Source organism: Staurois parvus, unplaced genomic scaffold (assembly GCF_062004578.1).
Source record: "Staurois parvus isolate SC_StPar_1 unplaced genomic scaffold, SC_StPar_1.0 ptg000158l, whole genome shotgun sequence".
NCBI lineage: Eukaryota > Metazoa > Chordata > Amphibia > Anura > Ranidae > Staurois > Staurois parvus.
The window spans coordinates 796,167-823,360 of record NW_028317954.1 but is presented as its reverse complement, the minus strand read 5'-3'; the positions used below and the strand labels follow the sequence as shown (position 1 = coordinate 823,360).

The 27,194-nt window shown below is 44.7% G+C and overlaps 1 protein-coding gene across 2 annotated transcripts in view; it reads left to right on the top strand.

The window, feature by feature from the left end:
* Positions 1-613: 613 nt before the first annotated feature.
* Positions 614-27,194, top strand: part of ACACB (acetyl-CoA carboxylase beta) — a 107,208-nt gene continuing 80,627 nt past the window's right edge. For both annotated transcript variants that reach the window (XM_089675764.1, XM_089675762.1), the window contains exons 1-8: positions 614-634; positions 13,578-13,710; positions 21,029-21,167; positions 21,381-21,490; positions 21,751-21,832; positions 23,672-23,770; positions 23,878-23,987; positions 26,806-26,916. In XM_089675764.1, coding sequence (XP_089531890.1) covers positions 13,585-13,710; positions 21,029-21,167; positions 21,381-21,490; positions 21,751-21,832; positions 23,672-23,770; positions 23,878-23,987; positions 26,806-26,916 — 777 coding nt within the window. In that variant the 5' untranslated portion in view covers positions 614-634; positions 13,578-13,584. The remainder of the gene's footprint in view (positions 635-13,577; positions 13,711-21,028; positions 21,168-21,380; positions 21,491-21,750; positions 21,833-23,671; positions 23,771-23,877; positions 23,988-26,805; positions 26,917-27,194) is intronic.

Below are 27,194 nucleotides of genomic sequence, written 5' to 3'. Positions count from 1 at the left end.
GATTAATTGGTCTTTAATTCATTCCTATGGGGAAACCGCGTTTTGGTTTACAAATTTTACAAAAAGTCCTGCGGAACGAAATAAATTTGTAAACCGAGGTACTCCTGTATAAGTGTAAAGTGCTGCGTAAATTGAATTCGCTATAGAAGTACCTGTAATAAATAAGTGTTTATATGTTTCATGTTCCAATATATAAAGAAATGAAAGGATCCCAATTTAACATCCTGTGTATACCACCTGATCTTGCTTTGGCCTTTTCAGGTAGGAATTCCTCTCTCCTGTACAGGCTTTTCCCTGGCAGGCAGTCTCAGTCTGCCTTTTGTCTTACCATGTTTGATTTACAAACTTGCTTTCAGCCCATGCATGCCTCATGATGACGCGCCATTTTTTCCTGAGCATTGCTGCTTATCACATATAGAACTGAAGTTTCCACATTGCTCCACATGAGGCTGCTGGAGACCATGAGCCAGGTTTGGAGAGGAAACTCTTTGGTGGTGGGGGGAGAGGAGACTTTGACAGGCGGTCTGTGAAGTTGTTGGAGGAGGAGAAGACGGGAGGGCAGGGTTTAGAACAGAAAGCCATGTTGCAGAATGGACGGTCAGGAGAACAAGCACTGGATTCCCTTTATCAAGAGGTGAGTAGTGAGCCCTTCTTTTCTCTAATGTCCTTTATCTTGCAGAGGTGAAGTTGTCCTCGTGTGCACTGTGGTGGCTCCTCAGCCACAGGACATGTGTACAGCTACTTCTTCCAGGTCAGCTGTCTAAGAACAGGCGATGCATAGCTTTCATCTAACAGCCTGTACAATTGTGGTGACTGCGAGCTGCTTCATTCGTAAGTAACATCAGTTCAGTCTAGTTTACTGTAATCCGTCAGGTCCTGATTGCTGACGTTTGTTTACAGTCAGACTGAATGGTTGGGAAAGGTCATTCTAAGAACAATGACAAATTTCCTCCTGCCGGTGTCCAGAATTTGTTTTGTCTATGAAAACGCATCCATGTGCTTTAGGCTACATTCACACTGGGTTTAAAAAAAAAAAAACACCTGTTCCCTTGACAGAAAAACCCCCAAAAAACACTTTTTTTGTACACAGTTTAGGAGAGTTTAGCGTTTTTTCTGTCAGAATGCTCCAATCAAAAACGCAAACTGGGTTAGGGACTGATGTGAATGTACAAGATATATGTAAAGCGCTGCGTAAATTGACAGCGCTATATACGTACCTGCAATAAATAAATAAGGTTTTTTTTTCCTGCCTCTAAACATTGAGCTTAAAATATGCCTATAAATGACCTAATGTGCACAGACACATAGGACAACACTGAGCTGCTTCTACAGGCAAAATGCCAAACTCCTGTAGAAGTAGCGATTTTTAAGCCCACTGTGCATGAAGCCTTAAAGTGTTACTAGACCCACAACAGTAAAATCAGTCTGTATATGCAGTAAAGCATGCTTGTTATACTCACTGTGGAACATAAGGGGTTAATCCTCTGCATTGTGTAAAAAGCATGTTTGATCCTGACTTCTCTGATCCTCCCCTTCTTCCAGTGCCCCCCTCTTATCTCCTGATGAGATTTATTTATTTCAGGTACTTATATAGCGCTGTCAATTTAGTCAGTGCTTTACATATACATTGTGCATTCACATCAGTCCCTAAACCTCAAGGGGCGTACAATCTAAGATCCCAACTCATATTCATACATACTAGGGCCAATTTAGACAGGAGCCAATTCACCTCCCAGCATATCTTTGGAGTGTGGGAGGAAATCGAGGAACCTAGAGGAAACCCACCGCAGGCACAGGGAGAATATGCAAACTCCAGGCAGGTGGTGCCGGGGTTGGGATTCGAACCAATGACTCTATTCCTGCCAGGCAAAAGTGCTAACCATTTAGCCACTGTGCTGCCCACATATCGTGTTGAGTCACTCTGCACATGCTCAATTTGGTTTGTATTGCTAGAGAGGTTTTTTTTTTATGTTTCTTGGGAGGGTTCATGTGATCAGCACAGGGCCAATCAGCACTGTCCAGACAGAAGTCAGGGGTTCTACATCCTCATAGCGCAGAAAGGAAAAATCCTCCTACAAGCTTTAACATGTGCTCTGCTGGACACTGATAGAAGTCACAAGACTGCTCTAACTGCTGATGAGAAAAGGGATTTAGCAGTTTATATTTACTAAAATAATTGTACTTCCTTATTCTGGGAGACCAGATATAGTGACTGCAGGGTCCTGGGTTTAGTAACACTTTAAGCCGGCCATATAGAAATCTTTTCTAAGAATTTTCGTTCAAATTTCGCACCATTAGTGGGCCACAGAAATGGCCGATTTTCGTGTGACCTTCAAATTTGAGTGATCAGGCCTGTTGGAAATTTTTTTTAAAAAGGAACGAATTTCTAATCAATGATGGGAGAATCACGCAAGAAGTATAATCGAAAAATAAATGAACATGTGCTGTGACCTGGAAAGAAAAGAAAATTCTTGGCCATGAAAATTCTTTTCTGTAGCAACATGAGGTGACCCATGTATGGCCTGCATTACAGTGTGTTTTATGCACATGGGCAATTAGGGCACACAGCAGGTTACGGCAGCAGCAATCCACCAATTATTTCAGCTGGGATCACAGGTATATGGGAACGGCTGTGGCCAGTAACCTGTACAAAGTAATGACAGGTTGACAGGAGCCACGGCTGTTCGTATGTCTCTGGATACCCAGCGATTCAATGCAGCTCTAAGCCCTGGTTCACACTGATGCATCGTTTTCTGATGCGGTACGGAATTTGTGGCGTTTTCTGTGCAAATTCTGCAACGTTTCAGAATTGCACCCCGTTCATGCGAACTGCTGCGGCTGTGTATGTTAAGTTAACAACACCCTGCAAGTGGCCTGAAAAACGCTGTGCGATGTGCAGAATCGGATTGCATAGGTGTGAATACCCATGCCATCCGATTCTAGTGTGGACCCAAAAAAGGGTTCTGCACCCTTTTGGTGCAGTGCGGTGCGATTAGAGCCATACAAAATGTATGGCTCTGATTGCACCACGCACAAATCGCATGTGAATTGAACAGGAATGTGGTGCTGTTCCTGTGCGAATCACAAGCGATATTCCGCACCACATATATGTGAACCCAGGCTAAAGACTCGTTCACACATTTTTTTTTTTTGCACTGAGTCATCGCAGGTCCCTACAAGGGCACATAGAATAGTTTTTTCTATGTGCCCTGTTCATATGCCATTGCTGGTGTGTTGTGCGTGCGGTGCAGAAAAATGCATACATACTACATTATTCTGCAGCACACTTTGTGGCACTGTGCATTAACACAGTACAGGGTACGGCACTGTGCGGACACCTGAATGCAGTGTACATGTTGCACACTTCTAATGAAGTAAAAAAAAAACAACAACTTGTAAAATGCAAGGCACTGCTGCTACACAGTGGGCACCAGGCACATGTTAAAACCATTTTTTTTTTTTTTTGTGCAGATGCTGTGAACATACCCATTGGTCTAGTTTACACCAACAGCACTCTCTACTGCCCTTCTGAAAAGTAATCCACAGTGATCACTTTGCAGTCGGTGGTAGAGCAGTGGCCTTCAGGCTTGCAGGAGGTGATACTGCTGCTTCCTAAATGCCTTTTTGTTTTACTATTTTTTTTGTTTTTGTTAAAGGGTGTTTTGCATTTAATTATCGCACTGCAGCCGTGGCTTGCGTTTGTGATGTGGTCCCATAGACTCAATGGGCAAATTTTACAGCTGGGGCCACCTGTCAATCGCGACATGCCAAATGAAATTTGCTGTAAAGCATAAATTTGCAGCTGCGGCATGTGTATGACCCCCATCAACTGCATGTTATGTTTTAGGTGGGCAGTTGGGGATGGTAAAACTGCAACTCAACCACCTGCTTTTACCGCACAAATGCCGCTCATGTGGCTGCCGCAAAGCCTTCAGGATTTTAAAGCAGTGTGTGTTGACAGTTAGGGTTATTTTAGTTTTTGCGTTTCATGAGTGCATGCAATTATGAGGCTTGACATATTTGGTATTTAGCTGTTGACTTTTAATAAAAGGACACTTGCCTGTCCAGGGATACAGCGCTGTCCCCACTCACCCCATGCTTCTCTGGTCTTTAGGTCCCCTGTGCCCGCATCTTGGATGTGGGGAGTCGGCTGTGACTCCCTGCGGCTTCACAGCCAGTTGCTTACTGCGCATGCACAAGTTGCTCTGCTGTTTGTGAGTGGACCTGCAGCTTTCTGGGGCCTCTTACATGTACTAGGAGGTTGCAGGTAGGGAGGGGTGCCAAATTTATGCTGGAATAACTTCGGCTACAGGTGTCAAACTGGCAGCCCTCCAGTTGTTGCCAAACTACAAGTCCCATGAGGCATTGCAAGGTTTACAGTTACAAGCATTACTCTCAAAGGCAGAGGCATGATGGGACTTGTAGTTTCGCAACAGCTATAGGGCCTCTAGTTTGACACCCCTGACTTATTGGAAGTGTGTACCTGCCAAAAATATTAGCGGGGGGGATTAGAAAAAGCAGAACTTCCTTTTTGGGGTAAAGTCTCATTTTTATCAGAAAGTTTGAAGATTATGTTGTGTTTTAACTTTTTATTTGCTTTCTTTTGGTCTTCTAAATATACAATTGAAAATGTTTTGTTTTCTTTTCATTTTTTGAACAGTCTTTTTTTTAATCTGTTGATCCTGCCATAGATATTACAAGCTAAGTTCCTATGCACTCAATGGTGTTACCAGTGCCCTGTTTACTTCTGTGAACTGTCTATTGATCCTGCCATAAATATTACTAGCTAAGTTCCTATGCACTCAATGGTGTTACCAGTGCCCTGTTTACTTCTGTGAACTGTCTATTGATCCTGCCATAAATATTACTAGCTAAGTTCCTATGCACTCAATGGTGTTACCAGTGCCCTGTTTACTTCTGTGAACTGTCTATTGATCCTGCCATAAATATTACTAGCTAAGTTCCTATGCACTCAATGGTGTTACCAGTGCCCTGTTTACTTCTGTGAACTGTCTATTGATCCTGCCATAAATCTTACTAGTTCCTATGTACTCAGTGGTGTTACCAGTGCCCTGTTACATCTGTGAACTATAGAACAGCCCCCATGTAATGGACATCCTGCCACAACATGTAAGTCAATGCTTCCTGGGATATCTGATATAGATATCACAGGTGGCTGCTGGAACAGGGGTGACATTATCCATTCTTAGAACACAATAGAGAGAGGAGGCTGGCCGGACCAACAATGCATATATAAAAAGAGTGGGAAAGTGTACTATGATGTTATCTGGTATGAAGTGAAGGTCTGCTATAACTAGTAGTGAAATATTTTTTAAGGTATGTTTTAGATAGGAGGCAAAAAAAAAAATTCTACCACCTGTAGAATACAACGACACCACATGCAGTGCACATAATAGTGGCATTACAGGTGGTGAGGATATAATGCTTCCTCACCACCTGTCAAGTGTCCTCTGAAAAGTAATCTGAATGCTGGTCGCTCTTTAGAGGGCACCACAGGTCTGAAAGAGGCATAAATATATTTTGAAATACTTGCCATTGACTTAAAGTGGCAGTAAACTTTCAGAAGAAAAAAACCTTTCCCCGTGCACGGTAATATCATGATGTGCTAGTATGTATTGAATACTAGCACATTATGAAAGACGAACCTTAAATCGAAGTGGCACACTGTCACTGCTCACAGGGCTTTCATCTTCACCCGGGTTTCCTTCTGGGTTTGGCTGTTTGAAGTTCTGAGCCACGGTGACAACACTCCCATGCATGTGCATGGGAGCAACGGTCACGGCACCGCTCTCTGAAGGGATAACCTGCACTCCCTTCAGAACACAGTGCGCATGCGCTGGTGACCGCACCAGCTGCAGAAGTAGTGAATCTCTCATAAACTGTACACGACATTGCTTGCACCTCCAAGTAAGCTTTATTATAAGTGAGCAGGCGGTGCTTGCTACCACTTTAAAGCTGACATTTAGGTAAAATAAAACCAAAATATTCTCTACAGCTCAAGTGAGCTAATTTACCTATAATGAAGGATATCGCACATTGTGCAGATGGCTGGATCCTGGAGAAATCTTCAGCGCAGGGATGCCCCTTCTTTCAACTTCAGCACTGTATTGATAAAAAGCCTCCTCCCTCCTCCTCCTCCTCTGCCATTGAGAAATGTTCTTTCATTGCTTTCACTGACTGTAACAAAAACTGCAAATGAAGGAAAAACAATCCTGTGACCCATCGGACTCTCCCTTGTCAAAAACTGTCTTTTATTTAAGGATAGTGATCATATGAAGTCATTTATTATCACACAGTTGTGTGGCTCCTTTTTAAATCATGATAACAGAAATCACTCAAATAGCCCTGATCAAATGTTTACATACCCTGGAATCCTTGGCCTTGGTTCAGGCACACAAGGTGACACACACAAGTTAAAATGAAAAGCCCAGGTTCACATATATGCGGCGCGGTATATCGCATGTGAATCACACAGGAACCGCACCGCATTCCTGTGTAAATCGCATGCGATTTGTGTGTGGTGCGATTGGAGCCATACATTTTGTATGGCTCTAATCACACTACATCCGCACCAAAAACGTGCAGTAACCTTTTTTGGTCCTCACTAGAATCATATCGCATGTGTATTCACACCTATGTGTTCTGATTCTGCACATCGCACCGCGTTTTGCGGACCACTTTCGAAGTGTTGTTAACTTAACATACACACCCGCAGCGGTTCGCATGAACGGGGTGCGATTCTGATGTGGTGCGGAATTCGCACAGAAAACGCTGTGAATTCCGCACCACATCAGTGTGAACCAGGACTAAAGGTTAATTTCACACATCTGTGACTTTTTAACCACTTGCCTACCAGGCACTTATACCCCCTTCCTTACCAGGCCAATTTTCAGCTTTCAGCGCTGCCGCACTTTGATTGACAATTGCGCGGTCATGCAACATTGTACCCATATGAAATTTTGATCATTTTTTTCTCACAAATAGAGCTTTCTTTTGGTGGTATTTAATCGCCACTGGGCGCTTTACTTTTTGCGCTATAAATAAAAAAATTGCAAAAAATTTGAAAAAAAAAAAAAGTTTATTTGTTTCTTTTATAAAATTTTTCAAACAGGTATTTTTTCTCCTTCACTGATGTGCGTTGATGAGGCAGCACTGATGGGCACTGATAGGCGGCACTGATGGGCACTGATAGGCAGCACTAAAGGGCACTGATAGGCAGCACTAATGAGGTGGCACGGATAGGCGGCACTGATAGACAGCACTAATTAGGGGTCACGGATAGGCGGCACTGATATGCAGCACTGATAGGCAGCACTGATAGGTGACACTGATTATGGGTACTGATAGACGGCACTGACTGGCATCACTGCTGGGCACTGACTGGCGGCACTGACTGGCACAACCCCTGGGCACTGACTGGCGGCACTGACTGGCTGCACTGGTGGGTGGCACTGGTGGGTGGCACTGGTGGGCAGCACTGGTGGGTGGGCACAGGTGGGTGGGCACAGGTGGGTGGCACTGCTGGGCACAGGTAGGTGGCACTTCTGGGCACAGGTAGGTGGCACTGCAGAGTGGCACAGGTGGGTGCACTGCTGGGCACAGGTGGGGGCACTGCTGGGTACAGGTGGGTGCACTGCTGGGCACGGGTGGGCGGAGCTAGTGGGCGTCACTGCTGGGCACCGATCATCAGGGCACCGATCATCATGGGGGAGATCTCTGATGGGGGGCACAGTCTCTGATGGGGGTGCTGCTTATGATGGAGTGCGGCTTTGAATGAGTGCAGAGCAGTTAAACACAGCAGTTGAACTAAAGCAGGAGAACTCAAGCAGCAGGAAGACACAACAACAGCAAGAAACTCTACTGCATGCTGGACAGACTGCAAGGAAACACCCTGGGAAACATCTCTTACACACCTGAGTCCCACTCCGTGTACCTTTATATAATACACCCCTCTTCTGCTCTTCATATTACTATCCTCTGTTCACAAATCTCATTTCTTTACCCCTCTGCTCCACCCCAAAACTTGTACATCTCCCCCTCATTGCTATCATCTCCCTACTATTGCTTTCATCACCTCCCCAAAATGCCTCTTCCACTCCTCCTTCTCATTTTCCTCTCCTCTGTTCCCAAAATCCATTCACTATATCCCTCTGCTCCTCCCAAACATTTGTATATTGTGCCCTCACTGCTTCCCTCACCCATTTATGGCACCCACCACCTCCTCCTATTACTCCACTCTCCCACTGACCCCAACACCTCCACTAGTAGTTTCTCACGCTCCTGCACATCCCGCTCCCATGCCACCTTTCTCACCCTTCTCCTCCTCATAACCGCGGGGGACATCTCCCCGAATCCTGGCCCTCCACCACCTCCCTCACCCGCACAAAACCCTCCCGCCTCCACGTCCTGCCACAACCCCCGCAACTTAGTATCTGTCCCCCTGCTCCCTAAAATCTCCCCCCCGTTTTCATGTGCACTCCTGAACGCCCGATCGGTGTGCAACAAGCTTACCGCCATCCACGACCTCTTTGTTTCCCGCTCCCTCAACCTCCTGGCGATTACGGAAACCTGGATCCAGCCCACTGACTCTACCTCCCCTGCTGCACTCTCCTACGGCGGTCTCACCTGGACCCACTCACCCAGGCCCAACGGTCGTAAAGGTGGTGGGGTTGGCCTGCTCCTATCACCGCTGAGCACCTTCCGAGTCCTCCCAAACCCCCCCTCCCTATCCTTCTCCTCCTTCGAGGCCCACTGCGTCCGACTATTCTCCCCAACCCCCCTGAAGATTGCTGTGATATACCGGCCTCCTGGATCCATACCCCGCTTCCTGGAAGACTTCTCCTCCTGGCTACCCTTCTTCCTCTCCTCTGAGCTACCCACTATCATCCTTGGGGATTTCAACATCCCTGTCAACCTCGACAACCCGGACACAGCCCGTCTCCTCCACTTAACCTCCTCCTTTGCACTTGCACAGTGCATACAATCCACCACCCACTCCGACGGTAATATCCTTGATCTTGTCTTCTCCAACCGCTGCGCTCCCCACAACCTCACTAACACCCCCTTCCCTCTCTCTGACCACAACCTGATTACCTTCTCTATCTCCTCATCCTCCAACACCTACCCCTCCAAATGTCACACTACTACCAGCCGTAACCTCCGCAACCTTAACCCTGCCTCCCTCCACTCCGCAGTTGATCAACTCCATGACAGCATCCTCCCCCTGTCCTGCCCCGACTTGGCTATGACCGCCTACAACAATGCGCTGTCAACAGCCCTTGACTCACTAGCGCCTTTAACCACACGCAACATCAGACCCCGACCGCTCCAGCCCTGGCAGACTGATCACACCAAAACCCTCAAACGACACAGTCGTGCCCTGGAGCGACTATGGCGCAAAACCAAATCCCAACAAGCCTTCACCCGATACAAATCTGCCTTCCACACCTACACCTCCTTCCTCCATACTGCCAAACAAGCCTACTTCCTGACCCTCATCAAGGCCCTCTCCTCCAATCCTCGCCGACTCTTCTCCACCTTCAACTCTCTACTCTCGCCACCCCCACCTCCACCCAGCACCTCACTCACTGCCCTTGAGATTGCCAATCACTTCAAAAACAAGATTGACACAATTCGCAAGGACATTGCCGCAACTCGCACGCCTTCTCAACCCGTCCCCTCTCACACAGCTACCCCCTCATCCCCCCTCCCCCTCGACATAACCCACAGGGACTTCGTCGCTGCTCAAACTCCCTCCAACCCCCTTCCCCCTCACTCAGCTACCCCCTCTACACCCCTCTCCCACGGCCCCACCACTGCTCTGACCTCCTCTCCCACCCCACCCTACATTCCTCATACTGAAGCTCCCCCAACACTCCGCACCTTTGACCTTACTACCATCGAAGAAGTCTCCAAGATCCTCTCTGATGCCCGCCTCACCACCTGCCCCCTTGACCCTATCCCCACACAACTCCTACAACCTCCCTCCCCCTCCATCCTACGCTCCCTCACCCACATCTTCAATCTCTCCCTCTCCTCCGGCACTTTCCCTTCCCCTCTGAAACATGCACACATCACCCCCATACTTAAAAAGCCCTCCCTGGACCCCAATGACCCGAACAACCTCAGACCCATCTCCCTGCTCCCATTTACATCTAAACTCCTCGAGCGCCTAGTCTACGCCCGCCTATGCTCTCACCTCAACGACAACAACCTCCTCGATCCCCTACAGTCCGGCTTCCGTCCCCTACACTCCACCGAAACTGCCTTACTCAAACTCTCCAACGACCTGCTAACCGCCAAAGCTAATGGCCACTATTCAGTGCTCCTACTCCTTGACCTCTCTGCGGCCTTTGACACAGTCGACCACCCCCTCCTCCTCAAAAAACTACACTCCCTCGGCCTCAGAGATTCTGCTCTCTCCTGGCTCTCATCCTACCTGTCACAACGCTCTTTCAGCGTTACCTATAATGCCACCACCTCCCTCTCACTCCCCCTCTCTGTTGGGGTCCCCCAAGGCTCTGTCCTCGGGCCCCTTCTCTTCTCCATCTACACCTCCTCCCTTGGCCAACTCATACACTCTCACGGCTTCAACTACCACCTCTATGCTGACGACACACAAATCTATCTCTCAACCCCCCACCTCACCCCCTCGGTCTCCGCCCGAATCACACACCTGTTGAGCGACATATCAGACTGGATGTCGCTCCACTTCCTTAAACTGAACCTCTCCAAAACCGAGTTTCTTGTCTTCCCTCCAGCCCGGACACCACCCCCCATTGACTTCTCCATCATGTCCAACAACGCCACCATCAAACCCGCCCCGCAGGCCAGAGTACTTGGTGTCATTTTGGACTCCAACCTATCCTTCCAGCCCCAAGTCCACTCTTTAACAAACTCATGCAGACTCCACCTCCGCAACATCGCCAAAATCCGCACGTTCCTAACTCCAGAAACCACTAAACAGCTCATCCACTCCCTCATCATATCGCGACTCGACTACTGCAACTCCCTCCTCACTGGCCTGCCTCGCCGCTGGCTATCCCCGCTTCAGTCCATCCTGAATACGGCTGCCAGACTCATTCACCTTTCCAACCGCTCCGTTTCCGCCACCCCCCTCTGCCAATCCCTCCACTGGCTTCCGATTGCGCAACGGATCAAATTCAAAATCCTAACACTGACGTACAAAGCTGTCCACCATACTGCCCCGAACTACATCACTGACCTAATATCCAAGTACCGCCCAGCACGCACACTCCGCTCCTCACAAGACCTCCTTCTCTCTAGTTCCCTGGTCTCCTCCTCCCATGCCCGCCTCCAGGACTTCTCCAGGGTGTCACCCATCCTCTGGAACTCCCTGCCCCAACCCATCAGATTATCACCTACTCTCCTCTCCTTTAGGCGCACCCTGAAAACCCATCTCTTCAGGGAAGCCTACCCCGCCCCCTGCTAACTTGCCGACCTCCTCCACTCTTCCTACCACTCCATCCCCCACAGCTATCTCCTCCTGTGCCACCATCCCCTCCCTCCTAGATTGTAAGCTTGAAAGAGCAGGGCCCTCGATCCCCTCATGTTTTGCATTGTATTGGTATTGTTCTGTCACATGTTCTGTCCCCCTTTGTAATGTACAGCGCTGAGCGAACTATTGGCGCTTTATAAATACTGAATAATAATAATAATAATAATAATCATCAGTGCCCTGATGATCGGTGCCGATCCCCGCTCTGACAACTGCCGGTTCTCGGCAGTACTTTCCTCACGATCTGACAGCGTGAGGAAAGTGCAGCCGAGAACCGACACTTGCATTTCCCTGTGATCAGCGTGTCATTGGACACCGCTGATCACGTGGTAAAAGGCCGCTGTGATTGGCCTTTTACCACATCACGTGATCAGCTGTGTCCGTAGGACACAGCGATCACGGAGATCGCCGGGTGCGCGCCCCCTGGGGCGCGCAGGAGAGAGGAGAACTGGCCGGCCGCGGTGAAGCCGTCATTCGGCTATGCGCGGTTGGCAAGAGGTTAAATTGCAGTTAGTGACTGTGTTTAAATGGTCAGTGAGTTTAACTGTCACGTGGATGCACTGAATAGGCTAGATAGTGAGCCATAGGGAGCAGAAAAGAACTGTTAAAAGACCTGCATAATACGGTAATGGAACTTTATAAAGATGGAAAAGGATATAAAAAGATATCCAAAGCCTTGGATATGCCAGCCAGTACTGTTCAATCAGTTATTAATAGGGATATTGCTTGTACGGGCGGCTCTGAAAAAAAAACGGGGTGTTTTTTTTTTTGTTTTTTTTTAAGGAGCACAATGCGATAATACTTGAACAAAATTGACCTGCATGGTCGAGCTGCCAGAAAGAAGCCTTTTTCTGCACCAATGCCACAACAAAAGCCCAGTGAGGCATGTCAAGGTGTTGTTGGGCATAATGCAACTGGAGTTTTTGGTGGCGTTGCCACATTTTAACCTCCACAGGATTTTACTGAGTTGAGTTCAGGGGCTTTGGCAAAAACCCCCCCCCAAAAAAACACCTAAAGCTCCTAAACGTATGGTTAGGAGCAGCAGTGTGCATGAGGCCTAACACATTGTAGACTAGGTTTGATGCTACACCGACTAATGAGACACCGACTAATTGTTCAAGGTTTTATAGCATATTGGGCACAGGTTACTATATAACTGATAACAATGTTGTTATTAAAGCCCAGGTGAAACCTTAGAAATTGCAAACCACTGATGTACAGAGCAGGGGCGGACTGACCATTTGGAAACTCGGGCACTGCCCAAGGGCCCGGGGTCAGTAGGAGGCCCCATGAGATGCCCCTGGTACCTTTTTCATAGGCTTTTTTGAGTTTGGGCAAGGACACGGGCCCCATGATCCTGTATTGCCCAGGGGCCCCATGAGTTGTCAGTCTGTCCCTGGTACAGAGGGGATTGGGACTGTTTGGGAAGCTGAAGAATATGGATGAGTCTGGAGTAAATCTCAAAATATAGCAAAATTAGGATCCATTCACACTTATGCATTTGTTTTCATGTATTTTCAGTGAATCTTCCATCCATGTCCACTGGACAAAAAGCTTTTCCGCTCCTTTTTTGGCAATTCATGTAACAAAGAGAAGACGGGAAAGAATGCACTCTAGGGCAGGTTTCTTTGTTTAGTACATGTAAGCACTATGGGGGGGCCATTGAAAATACACCAAAACCCATATACACACAGGGTGACAACACAGAAATACAACTGGGTAGACACCTGTCACACCATGACAGGAGATGCCTGAACATGAGCATTAATGTTGGGATTGCATGTATTATTTAAATGAAAGATAAATATTTAGGAATATTGAAAACTGTTATTGTAATAAAATGTTATTGCTTTATAAGATTTTATTGATTGCGTTTAAATCTACTTTAATAAAGAAATTTTCTCTACTGATGTCTGTACAAATAATCTGCTGTGCCACCATAACAAACTGTTTTATTTTATATCTAGTGAAAATGGTGCTTTTTGTAAACTAGCTCAAACACCTTCTTAACACCTTTATTGTTACATTCTCTCAACAGGTCCAGCATGTCTGGCCTGCACTTAGTAAAGAAGGGCCGAGAGCACAAGAAGCTTGACCTCCATCGAGACTTCACTGTCGCTTCTCCAGCTGAGTTTGTGACACGGTTTGGTGGTAACCGCATCATTGAAAAGGTGCACTCAGTTTTGTTATGATTTTAGAGAAATAGGAAAATGATTGACCTAGTCCAAAGATTAGTGAATGTATGTTACTAACAGAAATTAAAGTGAACTGCAGCCAAGCAATAAAACACAGCTGTTATTCATAATGTTTACTTAAACCATTTCACATGCCAAAATATTTTAAGCCCAACTCTGTGAAAATTTAAAATCATCCCTTGCAGGGGGGCTGCAAACACACTACAGGGTAAAAATAGGGACTCAGCTTAATAAGAAGAGCGGCTATTGCACTAAAAAGGAAAATCATATGCCTTCAAAACAACAGATAAATATGAAATTGTGCAGCACTAATGACTAAATTTCCTCAAAATGGACAAATAAAATGCCAATTAATGATCCAAAATGAAATAAAATATGTTGGTGAATCATCAAGATAATAAATAAATAATGGTAAATGTCGAAATAAAAATGATCTAAGTTCAAATAAGTATCAGTGGTTTCAATAATTTCAATAATGGTGACTCTTGTATTCCCAGTCGTGTACAATCAGATATTCCGGTGAAGTGCGGGGTATAGATAAAATGCACACTCACCAGATGCACATTTTGAAAGCACAATGTGTAAATAAGTGGTAATCAGCCGGAAATCCCTCTATGGTAGGATGGAATGCAGCCCAGAATGGATAGCCCTCCTCTGGAGTTGGGATGATAGGTAGTCAGCCAGAGGTCCCCTTTAAGAATAAGCTGGAACGTGGTGGATTACCCTCTTCCGGATACTGGGGTGGTCACCAAGGTATTCTGGGAAATTAACAGCTGTCTGATGGCACTCTGCTGCTCTTTGCACTGGCTCCTACAGGGGTTAATGTCTCGTTTTGGTCTAGGGGTCACAGCAAAGATAATTTACTTGCCCAATCCTCCGTGCTTCTAATGCAGTTCCTGCAGTGTCTTCTTCCCCATGCTTCAGCGGTGTAAGGTCCTGACGTAATCAATAACAATGCAGGGTTCATAGCTTTGCATTGGACAGAACACAGAGGGATTTTCCACTGTGAGAACATGGGGGAGCAGTGCCTGCCAGGGAAGCAGAGTATCAGATAAGTAAATGCTCTTTTCCTCTACCCTAGACACAATGAGCAGTTAATCCTTGAGGTGCATCACAGCCCCATTGCAAGGAATCATTTTAAAGTTTTCCAGAGTTGGACTTTAATTCTGTTCAGTCACTCCTGTGATTTAAACACCCCTGCCACTACATATCCTAAGGAAGGCCACTGCCACAGCATATTATCAGGACACCACTACTCAGAGGCTGCAGTTTCCTGTAACCTAAAGCGTTATCAGTCCATCTGTGTTCTTCTTTCTGTGAAGGTCAGCACACACATTACATTCTATTTCTATAATTTTCTTTGGGTCTACCAACAATTATGTAGTGCAAGGGCCTGCGCAACTGGACACGAATTGCATAAACGCTGAATGTCCTAATTCTACATAGTTTTGGTTTATCTAAAGTTGACTGTTCAAAACTTACAGTCAGATTGTAATGAGTATGGTGACCTTAAGGGCCAGTTCACACCAGAACATGGTGTGGGAAAGGCGTACCGTGTGCATTTTCTGCACCATGTTCAAAACACAATGCCTTTGTGATCTGCTGCGGCTGCCAATACACTGTTGGTGGCACCCCAAACACAGATTTCAAATGCAGTGTGATTGCCTGCACCAGAACGCATGGGTCCACAGTACAGTGCAATTCAATGCTTTTTTTTTTTTTGAAAAGTAGTGCATGCACTACTTATTTTGTGGTTTCAGCCCATTCAAATGAATAGGCTGCAAAATAGCCCCACACTGAATCATACAGGAATGCAGACAGCTTTATGCAGACAGCTAATATGATATGGGATGTGTGGTGTGCTTCCCCCCTAACTTTAACATCCTCTTGAGACAAGGTATCTTCATATACTACCCACACTCCTGGATACCTTGGTGCATGGAGGATTGATAGACGGTCATATATGTTGTCATAACTTCAGGAAAACTTGTGTTAAAATGATTTATGTACCAATGTTTATTGCACTTTACGTATGCAGGGCTTTACAAAATGCAGGTAGACATTATAGATGCAATACAATTTGGTACAATAGGAAACAGAGGGCCCTGCTTGTTAGAGCTTACAATCTAAGAGGAAGGGTTGAGTGATACAAAAGGTAATAGCTATGGGGGATGTGCTGATGGAGGAAATAAGAGGCAGTTTACTAGTTAGAAGCAGACCTTTAAAGAGGTTTTAAAGAGAAGGGTTTTCACGGATTGTCTAAAGGTGGATAGATTAGAAGATAGCCGGACAGATTGGGGTAGGGAGTCTCATAGGATGGGCAAAGGTCGGGAGAAGTCTTGGAGGTGAGCATGAGAAGAGGTGACACGGGAACTAGAGAGCAGAAGGTCTTGGGAGGATTGAAGAGAGTGGGTTGGTTGATATTCTGAGACCAGGTAAGTGATGTAGCTGGGGGCAGAGTTGTGAATGGCTTTGTAAGGTCGTATTTTGAATTTTATTCATTGGGCAAGTGGAAGCCAGTGGAGGGATTGGCAGAGAGGGGTAGCAAACAGTGCTAAGGTGGATGAGCCTGGCAGCAGCATTCAAGATGAACTGGAGTGGGGATAGCCTATGTAAAGGTATGCTAATGTGGAGGGAGTTGCAGTAGTCGAGGCGAGAGATAACCAGGGAGTGAATTAGGAGCTTTGTGGTATCATTGGTTAAAAAGGGGCGTATTCTGGAGATGTTGCGGAGGTTGAAGCGGCATGATTTGGACAGGGATTGGATGTGGGCCTGAAAGGATAGTTCAGAATCCAGGGTTACCCCTAGCACCCTGGCATGTGGGGATGAGTTGATAGTTGTGCTATTGATCCTGTCCGAGAAATCAGGGGAAGAAGCACGTGGGGGATGAAATATTATGAGCTCCGTTTTGGAAAGATTGAGTTTTAGGAAGTGGTATGGTGAGGAAACTTATGGGGTGAGCTGAGAAGTAGAGAGATTTGTGTGTCATCAGCATAGAAATGATAATGGAAACCATGGGAAGCTATCTGTTGACCCAAGGAAGAAGTGTAGATCGAGAATAGTAGAGGTCCAAGGACAAAACCATGGGGGACCCCGACGGAGGAGAAGAGGAGTAGGAGAGGAGGAGGTAGAGCTGTAAGTGACACTAAAGTTGCAGTGAGATAGGTAAGATTCGAACCAACAGAGAGTACAATCATGGAGGCCAAGTAAATAGAGTTATTTCAGAAGAAGGGGGTGGTCAACTGTGTCAAATTCAGCAGAGAGGTCCAAAAGTAAGAGTACGGAATAGTGACCATTGGTTTTAGCTGTTAGTAAATCATCTGTGAGTTTTAGGAGAGCAGTTTCTGTGGAGTGTTGTGGGCGAAATCCAGACTGTAGGAGATCGAGAAGGTTATTCTCAATAAGGTGGAAGCACAGCCAGTTGTAGACTACACGCTCAAAGGAGTTTGGAGGCAAAGGGGAGTAAGGAGATGTGTCTTAGGTTGCCAAGATTGGTGGGGTCCAGTGAGGCCTTTTTAAGTGTGGGGGTGACTAGCGCATGTTTTAGAAAGTTGGGGAAGATGCTGGTAGAAAGGGAGAGATTGAAGATATTAAAGAGTGAAGGACAGAGCCAGAAGGTGACTGTGATATTTGCAAGGGAACAGAGGACAAGTAGTTAGGTAGGCTTTAGAAAAAGGTTTACTAACCTCCTCTATAGTAGCTGGGTTAAAGAAGAGAAGTATAGATTGTGCAGGTGGACAAGGCGTGTAGGGTGAGGGAGGTATCTGTACAGTGGAGATTATGTCACGAATTGTATCAATCTTATTTTTGAACTAATTAGCGATCTCCTGAGCAGTGAGCGAGTTAGTGGGTGGAAGTATTGAAGGACGTAGTAGAGAGTTAAAGGTAGAAAAGAGTTGATGGGAACTGCTTGAGAGGGTGTTAATGCGAGTGACAAAACAGGAACTGTATTTTTGAAGGGCAGATTTATATTGGTCAAAGTCTTGCTGGGTCTTAGTCTTACGCCATAAACGCTCAAGAGCATGGCTACCTTTTTCGAGGCATCTGGTATTGTCTGTTTACCAGGGCTGTAGCGGTCAGAGCCTAATTTTGTGTGTAGTGAGGGGGGCCAATGTGTCCAGGGTGGATGACACTAAACTATTGTAGACCGAAGTGACCAGGTCAGGGCAGGACAGGGCTGAGATTTTGTCATAGAGACAATCTGTTGCAGAAAAAAGAAGAGAAGGGTTAAGATAGTGAAGGTTTCTACGGGTAACTGTTTGGTAGTTGGAAGCCAAGGAGAGAGTGAAGCTAATAAGGGAGTGATCAGTGAGAGGAAGAGGAAAGTTGGGGAGGTTGCAAGGAGTGCATAGGTAGGAGAATACAAGGTCAAGGCAGTTACAATTAGAGTGAGTAGAAGCATGTGCCCATTGTTTTAGGTCAAAAGAAGTGGTTAGACTCAGAAGTTTAGAAGTAGCAGGAGTGTTAAGATTAAAAGGGATGTTGAAGTAACCGAGAATGATTGTGGAAATTTCAGAAGAGAAAAAGTAAGGCAGCCAGGCAGAGAAGTCATCAAAGAAGCTTGATTCCGGTGCAGGAGGCCGATGGATCACAGCAATTTTTAAAGAAACTGGGGAGAATAGACGAATATAGTGAACTTCAAATGAGGAGAGAGACAGAGAGGGAGGTGAATGAAGGACCTGAAAAGTGCTTTAAGGGGATAGGAGGATTCCAAATCCACCTCCTTTCCGTCCATTAGTCCTGGGAGAGTGAGTTCAGAGGAGACCACCATGTTAGAATTTACTGATCATTTTGTACTGTATGTATCTTTGTGTTTTCTCTGACACCATGTTTTTTTTTTTTAATCTGTCGCTCTGTCTTTCGTACCTGCCTTTTTGCAATAAATAAGAGTTTAAAAAAAAGATTGGAACAGCTGTGCATTGCAACCAGTCAGCTTCTAGCATTCATTTTCAAAGCTTAACTGAACAGTCTGGAGAGAGAAGCTGGTTGGTTACTAGGCACAGATTCTCTGTCTGCTCCAGTTTTCATAACATTGCTACGCATTATAATTGAAACTGTCTTAACTGTCAAATGTTGATAGTTTAATTATCTTCTTTCTTGCTTGTAGGAGATATTCCTGCAAGGTTTCACCACCTTTACTCCTGACCTTTTTGTTAATCATCTCTATAACTCACTTTAAGACACACACACATTAAACCAATGCAAAGGTGTGAATCTGGCCTTAAAAACATAGTTTCACAATAAAACAGTGTTTCACAACTGCAGTCTTCATTCTCCCCTAATAAGTTATGCATTAAAATAACCTTGTGTTCTGTGCACAGGAAGCAAACTAACATACAGTTGTGGCCAAAATTATTCAACCCCCAATGCTGTAAAGGGGTTTAGGGACTATAGTGTACATTTGGAATTGTATTCAGAATCAAATCCTACAAGGACGTTGTAACTACCCAAATGCAACTAAAATGACATCAATTGTTTATGTAATACAGTAGTAAATGGTTCTTATGTGGTTTCTTCATTGCCACAATTATTCAACCCCTTAAAGACTACCACTCTGAAGAACAGAGGTTCATACAGGTGCTTTCCATCAGGTATTGAAAACACCTGTGGATGTCACCGAGCAGCAATCAAGCATAATAAGCACCAATTAGGCAGCTTTAAAATGACTGTGATACTCAGCTCCTTCTAGACATTTACTGGTGTGGTTACAAACATGGTGAAGGCAAGAGAATGGTCCAGGAAGACAAGAGAAGAGGTGATTTCTCTTCACAGGAAGGGCAATGGCTATAAGAAGATTGCAAAGATGTTAAACATACCAAGAGACACCTTAGGAAGCATCATTCGCAAATTCAAGGCAAAGGGCACTGTTGAAACGCTACCTGGTCGTGGCAGAAAGAAGATGCTGACTTCGACTGCTGTGCGCTACCTGAAGCGTAGAGTGGAGAGAAGTCCCCGTGTGACTGCTGAGGAACTGAGAAAAGATTTGTCAGATGTGGGTACAGAAGTTTCAGCCCAGACAATAAGACGCACACTGCGTAATGAAGGCCTCCGTGCCAGAACTCCCAGGCGTACCCCCTTGCTGTCTCCAAAGAATAAGAAGAGTCGACTGCAGTATGCCAAAAGCCATGTGGACAAACCACAAAAGTTGTGGGATAGTGTTCTGTGGACTGATGAAACAAAATTAGAACTGTTTGGGCCCATGGATCAACGCTATGTTTGGAGGAGGAAGAACAAGGCCTATGATGAAAAGAACACCTTGCCTACTGTGAAGCATGGTGGAGGGTCAATCATGCTTTGGGGCTGTTTTGCTTCTGCAGGTACAGGGAAGCTTCAGCGTGTGCAAGGTACCATGAATTCTCTTCAGTACCAGGAGATATTGGATGGAAACGTGATGCAGTCCGTCACACACCTGAGGCTTGGGAGACGTTGGACCTTTCAACAGGACAATGATCCCAAGCATACCTCCAAGTCCACTAGAGCATGGTTGCAGAGGAAAGGCTGGAACATTTTGGAGTGGCCATCGCAGTCACCAGACTTAAATCCGATTGAGAACCTCTGGTGGGACTTAAAGAAAGCAGTTGCAGTGCGCAAGCCTAAGAATGTGACTGAACTGGAGGCCTTTGCCCATGAAGAATGGGCGAAGATACCCGTAGATCGCTGCAAGACACTTGTGTCAAGCTATGCTTCACGTTTAAAAGCTGTTATAACTGTAAAAGGATGCTGTACTAAGTACTAAGATTGAATGTCACTTGGGGGTTGAATAAAACTGATAATGCTGTGAGCACAGAAAAGACATTTGTGGTTATTTCATTATAACTGTTATGTTATATTTGTCTGACCTACAAGTGCCTCTTTAATGTAAATGTAAGCAAGATGACTGAATGATCAAAAGCAATGTCAAACTGGCCAAAACACTCAATTTCAGTGGGGGTTGAATAATTTTGGCCACAACTGTATAGGCCGTACAACAGCCAGCACAAAGTGTCTGCTTTTACTTTTAAACGTGTCCCTTTATTTTATTAATATGCTGTTGGAGACCCTTGAAAATTTTTGTACAACTTCATATAAGACTTCTTTGACTTTTCAACCTTTTTATGTTTGTAGAGGATAGTTACTTTCATAACTAGAGAGACAAGTTCTCCTTCTGTGACATTTAATAAGTATCAGAACACTCACCAAATTGTTGGCTCTACGAAGTTAAAAAAAAACAAAAATAAAACCTAATATTAAAGTGTGACGCAAGATAGTAATGCACTTTATTCAAAATATCTAAGAAGTAATATGTCATTCACAGGTACTTATTGCAAATAATGGCATTGCAGCAGTCAAGTGCATGCGCTCTATTAGAAGATGGTCATATGAAATGTTTCGAAATGAGCGGGCGATACGGTTTGTGGTTATGGTTACCCCAGAAGATCTTAAAGCTAATGCAGGTATGTAATGGAGCCCGAAAATACTATAACAAACTTTTGATGTAAGGTAAAGGAAGAACTGAACAAATCAACAAATATGCAATAAATCGTAGATAAATATATATGATATTTTGTTTTGTCTGTTTGTCCACCTTCTGTGTTCTTTCTGAAAGTTAGGTGGAAAGTTGCACCAGATCTTGAAGTACATTAACAGTACCTGTTCTTCATATTTAGAGTATATCAAAATGGCTGATCACTATGTGCCAGTGCCAGGAGGACCAAATAATAATAACTATGCCAATGTGGAGCTAATTGTTGACATTGCCAAAAGAATTCCAGTTCAGGTAACGTCTGCTGTGCATCTATGTAATACTTACCCTACTTATTTATCTTTGATGTTTTATTACAGTAGAGACTTCATATTGAATTGCTTGTATAATTCATAGTTTTCTTGTGATGGATAAAAAGTTGCTAGTGATGGGTGCTTTTTGTATTTAGGAAGTTTATTTTCTAGGTTAAAATTGTATATACAAATCAGTACAACAGCATTGTAGATAAAGATATTTTTAGTATATGCTCTAACCAATGTTTTCTTATACTATAGGCTGTGTGGGCTGGATGGGGCCATGCTTCAGAAAATCCCAAACTTCCAGAACTGCTGCAGAAGCAGAACATTGCATTCATGGGTAATTCTATCTAATCAGAAAATAGTTGCAAAAGGGAGAACAGTAGGACCAACTTTGCAATGGATTGATAAAACTTTGAATAAAGACACAACATAATCTGGCCATACATTGCTTTATTTCCTCCAATTCTGCTGGTGGGTGGCCCTGTTGGCACCAGCTGGCTCCACAAAAGCCAACTGAAAAATCAAAGGATCACAGTAGAAAATTTTTGGCTGAACAGTAACTGCCTCTAATCTGATACAGTCACTGTTTGGTTATTCAAGAACAAGTGAAAGCTGCATCTGCTAGAATACAATAACCAAAAGTGTGAATTCTCCATCCATGTTCTTTAACATGGATAGAGAAAACTAGCCATGTATGTTTAGTCAAACCAAGCAAGGTTCTAAACCTATAAAAGTAGAATTATTGATATCTCTATTTAAAACTGAACTTGAGGCAGATGTAAAAGACAAAACTGAACGCTGCTCCGCAATAATTAAAGCAAACATTTCTCCCCCTACACAAAAATCCTAGGAGCATGCAGCTTTGGGTGGAGGGGGGTGCAGAGGATTTCTGGTATGGAAAAGCAGAAGTGCCCCGCAGCGAGAGCAGCCAGTGCCGCAATTGAAGGTATCGAAAAAATTCCGCCGGGGGAACATCCCGGGACTCCCGAAGAAGATCCCAGGTGGGGAAGGACCGAAAAACCAAAAAGTGTTGCACCTGCGAGAACCCATTAGCCACCCACCAAGAGAACGCCCTTGGGTGATCTAAACCCGGTGGGAAAAGAGGGTTGTTAACAATTGGGAGCAAAGGCAGAAAGGGTGACATCAGGCCACTGGAGTAACGTACTGAGTCCCAGACATGTAAGCCATGGAGCAACATCGGGCTCAGCGCCATAGGGCGCAGGGCAGGGGGAAGCCATAGAAGCGCCGATGGCGCGATAGGGGTACAATTAGGTAGTTCCAGCAAGACCCAGAGAGGAACGTCAGAGGAAGCGTGCAACATAGACAGCGGGGCAATCTGGCTCGCCTGATAATACTTAGTTACATTAGGCACCCCAAGGCCACCCTGGAGTCTATGAGCAAAGAGCGTATTTCTAGATACTCTGGGGTGCTTATTGGCCCAGATGAAACGCATAAACTTCGTAATTTTCACCGAATGAACCCTCCCTATCCAAGACAGGTGCGGGAAGTGCCAGGAATGCATAAGAGAAGATAGAGAGCTAAGCAATGGATAATAATTCGCAGCAAAGAGGGAGTCATAGGTGGGGGTCAAGCGGATGCCCAAGTATTCAAGAGAGGAGGAAGCCCATTTGTAAGGGAAGTGGGATTGTAGGCGTGAAACCAAATCTGAAGCCAAAGTAATATTGAGAGCGACAGTCTTATCCAAGTTAATACGGAGTCCCAAAATCAAAGAGAAGCGCTCAAGAACCCGTTGCAAATTAGGAAGCGTCGTCAGAGGCTTAGTAAGAGTCAAGAGGGCATCGTCCGCAAAAAGGTTCAGCTTAAACTCCTGTCCCGCGTATGAAATCCCCGATATATTGCAATCGGTCCGGAGCGCTAAAGCCAGCGGCTCAAGTGCCAGGACAAAGAGCGCTGGGGACAGGGGGCAGCCCTGTCTCATCCCTCGCCCAATAGGGTGCACTTTGCTTTAAAGTAGAACTGCAAACTTATTTAAATTGGCCAGGAAGGGAAGGATTCAAATCTTTATCAGGTTTTATTGTGGTCTCTTGGGCCTGAAAATAAAGGGAAAGCTCCTCACTGGCAACACAGATGGTAACAAAAACCTGACAGGGGTTCTAGCCCTTGCCCATTTTATGAAAAAAAAAATTCTTATTAATTTGACATGTTTTGTTTTTAGGACCCCCAAGTCAAGCAATGTGGGCACTGGGAGACAAAGTCGCTTCGACAATTGTTGCTCAAACTGTAGGAATCCCAACCTTGTCGTGGAGTGGAGATGGTATGGCTTTTGTTGTTTTCTGGCACTTGTACTAATTATGTAATAATAAATTTTTATCTAGCAGTTCTCTTCATCAGTTTTTCTGACCAACATTTTTTGTGCTATAGGTCTAATGCTAGAATGTAACGTAGAAGACAAACAGCAGCAAAATATTATCTGTGTTCCCCCTGACGTGTATGATCGCGGTTGTGTGAAAGACGTGGATGAAGGTTTGGAGGTAACGATTAAAAGCAGCACTCCCATTAAGATCTATGTTTATATTCCCAAGCTGGAACTGAAGAGTTCTTTAAAAGCTTCATGAAAAGTTGCTCAAATATTGCCAAAAGCATTGCAAATGCCTACCAACAGCTATGGAAAAGCTTTTTGTACTGTGTAGCCATTGGCTCCTGCTGCTGTCAATCACAGCCAGTGATCCAATGAGAGAGCAGGGACGAGACCAAGCCATGGCTCTGTGTGAATGGACATGCAGAGCAGCGGCTTGAGAGAGAACCTGCTTGGCTGCCCCCAGAGAAAGCTGTTTGCTCTGAGGGCACTCCGCAAGAGGGAGGGGCTTGGAGCACCGGTGGAGGACCCAAGAAGAAGAGGATTGGGGCTGCTCTTTGGAAAACCACTACACAGAACAGGAAAGTATGACATGTTTGTTATTTTAAAAAAAGTTGCCTTTAATATCACTTTAAGGCCTAATACTAGTGAATTCAGCAAATAGCAGTGCAGTGTGTGCTTCCTTGAAACTCTAGCCGCAGTGGCCTGTCCACCGAACTGTTCCTCACTAAATAAATCTAAAATTCCTGCACAAAAACTTGAGAATGTATTGTGCTGATTTAAATGTATGGTTATGCATGGAATTGTTTATCATGGTAATGAGTCCTGGGTGCATGGATATATTTTAAAATATGTGCATGATCAGTGAGTGTAAGTGTGACACAGATATGTTCTGCTTGTGTCCTTCTTCAGGGTCAGACTCTACTTCGTCGGCTAAGATGCTAACCCAGGGATAATACAGTTGTGTATAGTAGTCTTTGTATTCTTGGCTTTGTGTAAAAGAGTTGTCTGTCACAGCCCCCTGTTCTTGCCTCTTGCCTTGTGACCTTTCAGAACAGTTCCTGTGAGTGATCACTATAGTAGGGAAGATTGAAGAAATGCTGCTTTCTTGCCTGCAGCAGATGGATTACATAATTCTGCTAGGATGTTCCTCTCGGGCAGGCCTTGAGAAACTGTTATGAAGAGCTTTTTTAAAGTGATACTAATGGTAAAATAAAAAAAATAAGATATTATAGTTACCTGCTCTGTGAAACAATATTGCACAGAGTGGCCCATTACCTGCTCTATAGTGGTCCCCCTCCGGCACTGTCTGGTCTTTTTTTTTCAAGTGCCCCCTTAGCAAGCTGTGTGCTGTGCAGTCATCCGTGCCTGCGCACTCCTGATCCAGGCTGTGTGTGTTCCTAGACACACTCAGCTCCAGTAAGCCAAGCCCCTGCTCCCTCCTTACAAGAGTTTGACAGCAGCATCTGACAGGACACACTAACAGCAGCATCTGCTCTCAGTGTCTCCTTTCAGACCAGTAAGAGAAGAGAGTGGTGCTGTACCCGGAACAGCCCTGGACTGATGAGAGGAATCGGGTAAGTGTTTAGGGAATTGGGGCTGTTTTATGTGAAATAGCTATTTGCTTTAAGTGACTGCTATTATACTGTATATGTTCCAGATCTGATATGTGCAGCAGTGTGCAATATAATAGAGTAAAAAAAAAAGTACAAATATGCTTTTCTTTCTTTTTTATAAATTAATGTGTATATGCTGTCTCTGCAGTCTTTTCTTATAGTACATCAGCCATGAGGGAAATATGTGGATTGCCATTACTGAAAACCCTGCATGTACAGTATGTTCTGCATTATTCCTATAGCTGCAGCAAAAACCATACACAAAGTTCAACATCAATCATAACTGTGAAATCACAGTACCTATTTGATGAATGGGGAAGAAAAATGTCTGTTAAAGCTTGATGCCCTTCTTAACACTTGTTGAGCTCATTCTGATGCTCTCCCTTCTTCAGTTTCGGTGTCCACTTTGCAAAGTAGTAGAGCCTTGATTGCCTGCTGATGTTCAAGTGCTGGGGATTACAGGAGACTGATATCAAAGCATTAGGTTTTTTATTCCAGAAGTGTGTAAAAACATATTGATATGAACACTTAAAAGTGCTGGACAGCAGGAATGAGCTGGATTGCTGACAGCAGAGATGAGTCTCTGTTTGTTAGGATGCCAGCCGGTGCAGCCTACCTTAACCAGTGCAAAAACTGACGTCCTACGTTTATATCTGTTTACCTCCATTAAGGTCTGTTTAAATGGAGCACGATGGAGACTTGTTCCATTTAAAAAATCTGGCCTTAATGGATGTAGGTGCAAACGGATACAAATGGATAATCATCTGTTTACAACTGTTTGCTGATAGAATTGCATTGCTGTTCAGTTTTCATCCATCAGTGGAAAGATGAAAAAACAGACAGATAGAACACCAGTGTGAAAGGGACCTAAAGCAGTCTGAAAAACATTGTCATTTCATTTAATCGTTTTCACTCTTGTTTTTTTATTTTTATAAATGTGATATGGTGAGCAAGAAAAATTAAATGGAAAATTGTAAAAAGAAAATGGAAAAAATATGCTGAAAATGGCTTTATTTCAGGGTTGGCAAACAGATGGAGAGTCAGTTTTGTTAAGTTACAAATAGGTGGAGTTCAATAGGAAATTAATAATAATGATGATAATGTTTTGAGAAAAAGATATACCAGGCAAGGCTTTTAATAAGTAGATGAAAGAGTGAAGGAAATAAAAAATATTTTTTATTTTACTCCTTAATAAATAGAGCTTATTTATCTTGAAGTAGGAAGAAGTGTGAGGCTCACCAAAACTTTTCTTTCCATATTTTGGGTACAAAAAAAAAAAACAGTGTTAAATATCAGAATTTGCCATCTTACTGTTTTTTTTTAAATTTTTTGTAAGTAAAAGAATATTAACCATTTAATGCATTTACTGCTTTCCAGTCTGCAGAGAGAATTGGGTACCCAGTAATGATAAAGGCATCTGAAGGTGGAGGTGGCAAAGGCATTCGCATGGCAGAGCGGTCAGAGGATTTCCCAAATCTTTTTAGACAGGTAATAATTTTGAAAAGCTCTTCCAGTCTCCCTCCTCCTCCATCCTACACTCCCTCACCCACTTCTTCAATCTCTTCCTCTCTACTGGCGTATTCCCCTCCCCCCTAAAGCACGCGCACATCACTCCCATACTCAAAAAACCCTCCCTGGACCCCACTGACCTGAACAACCTTAGACCCATCTCCCTGCTGCCATTTTAAATCCAAACTCCTCGAGCGCTTAGTCTACAATCGCCTAAGCTCCCACCTCATTGGCAACAATATCCTCAATCCACTACA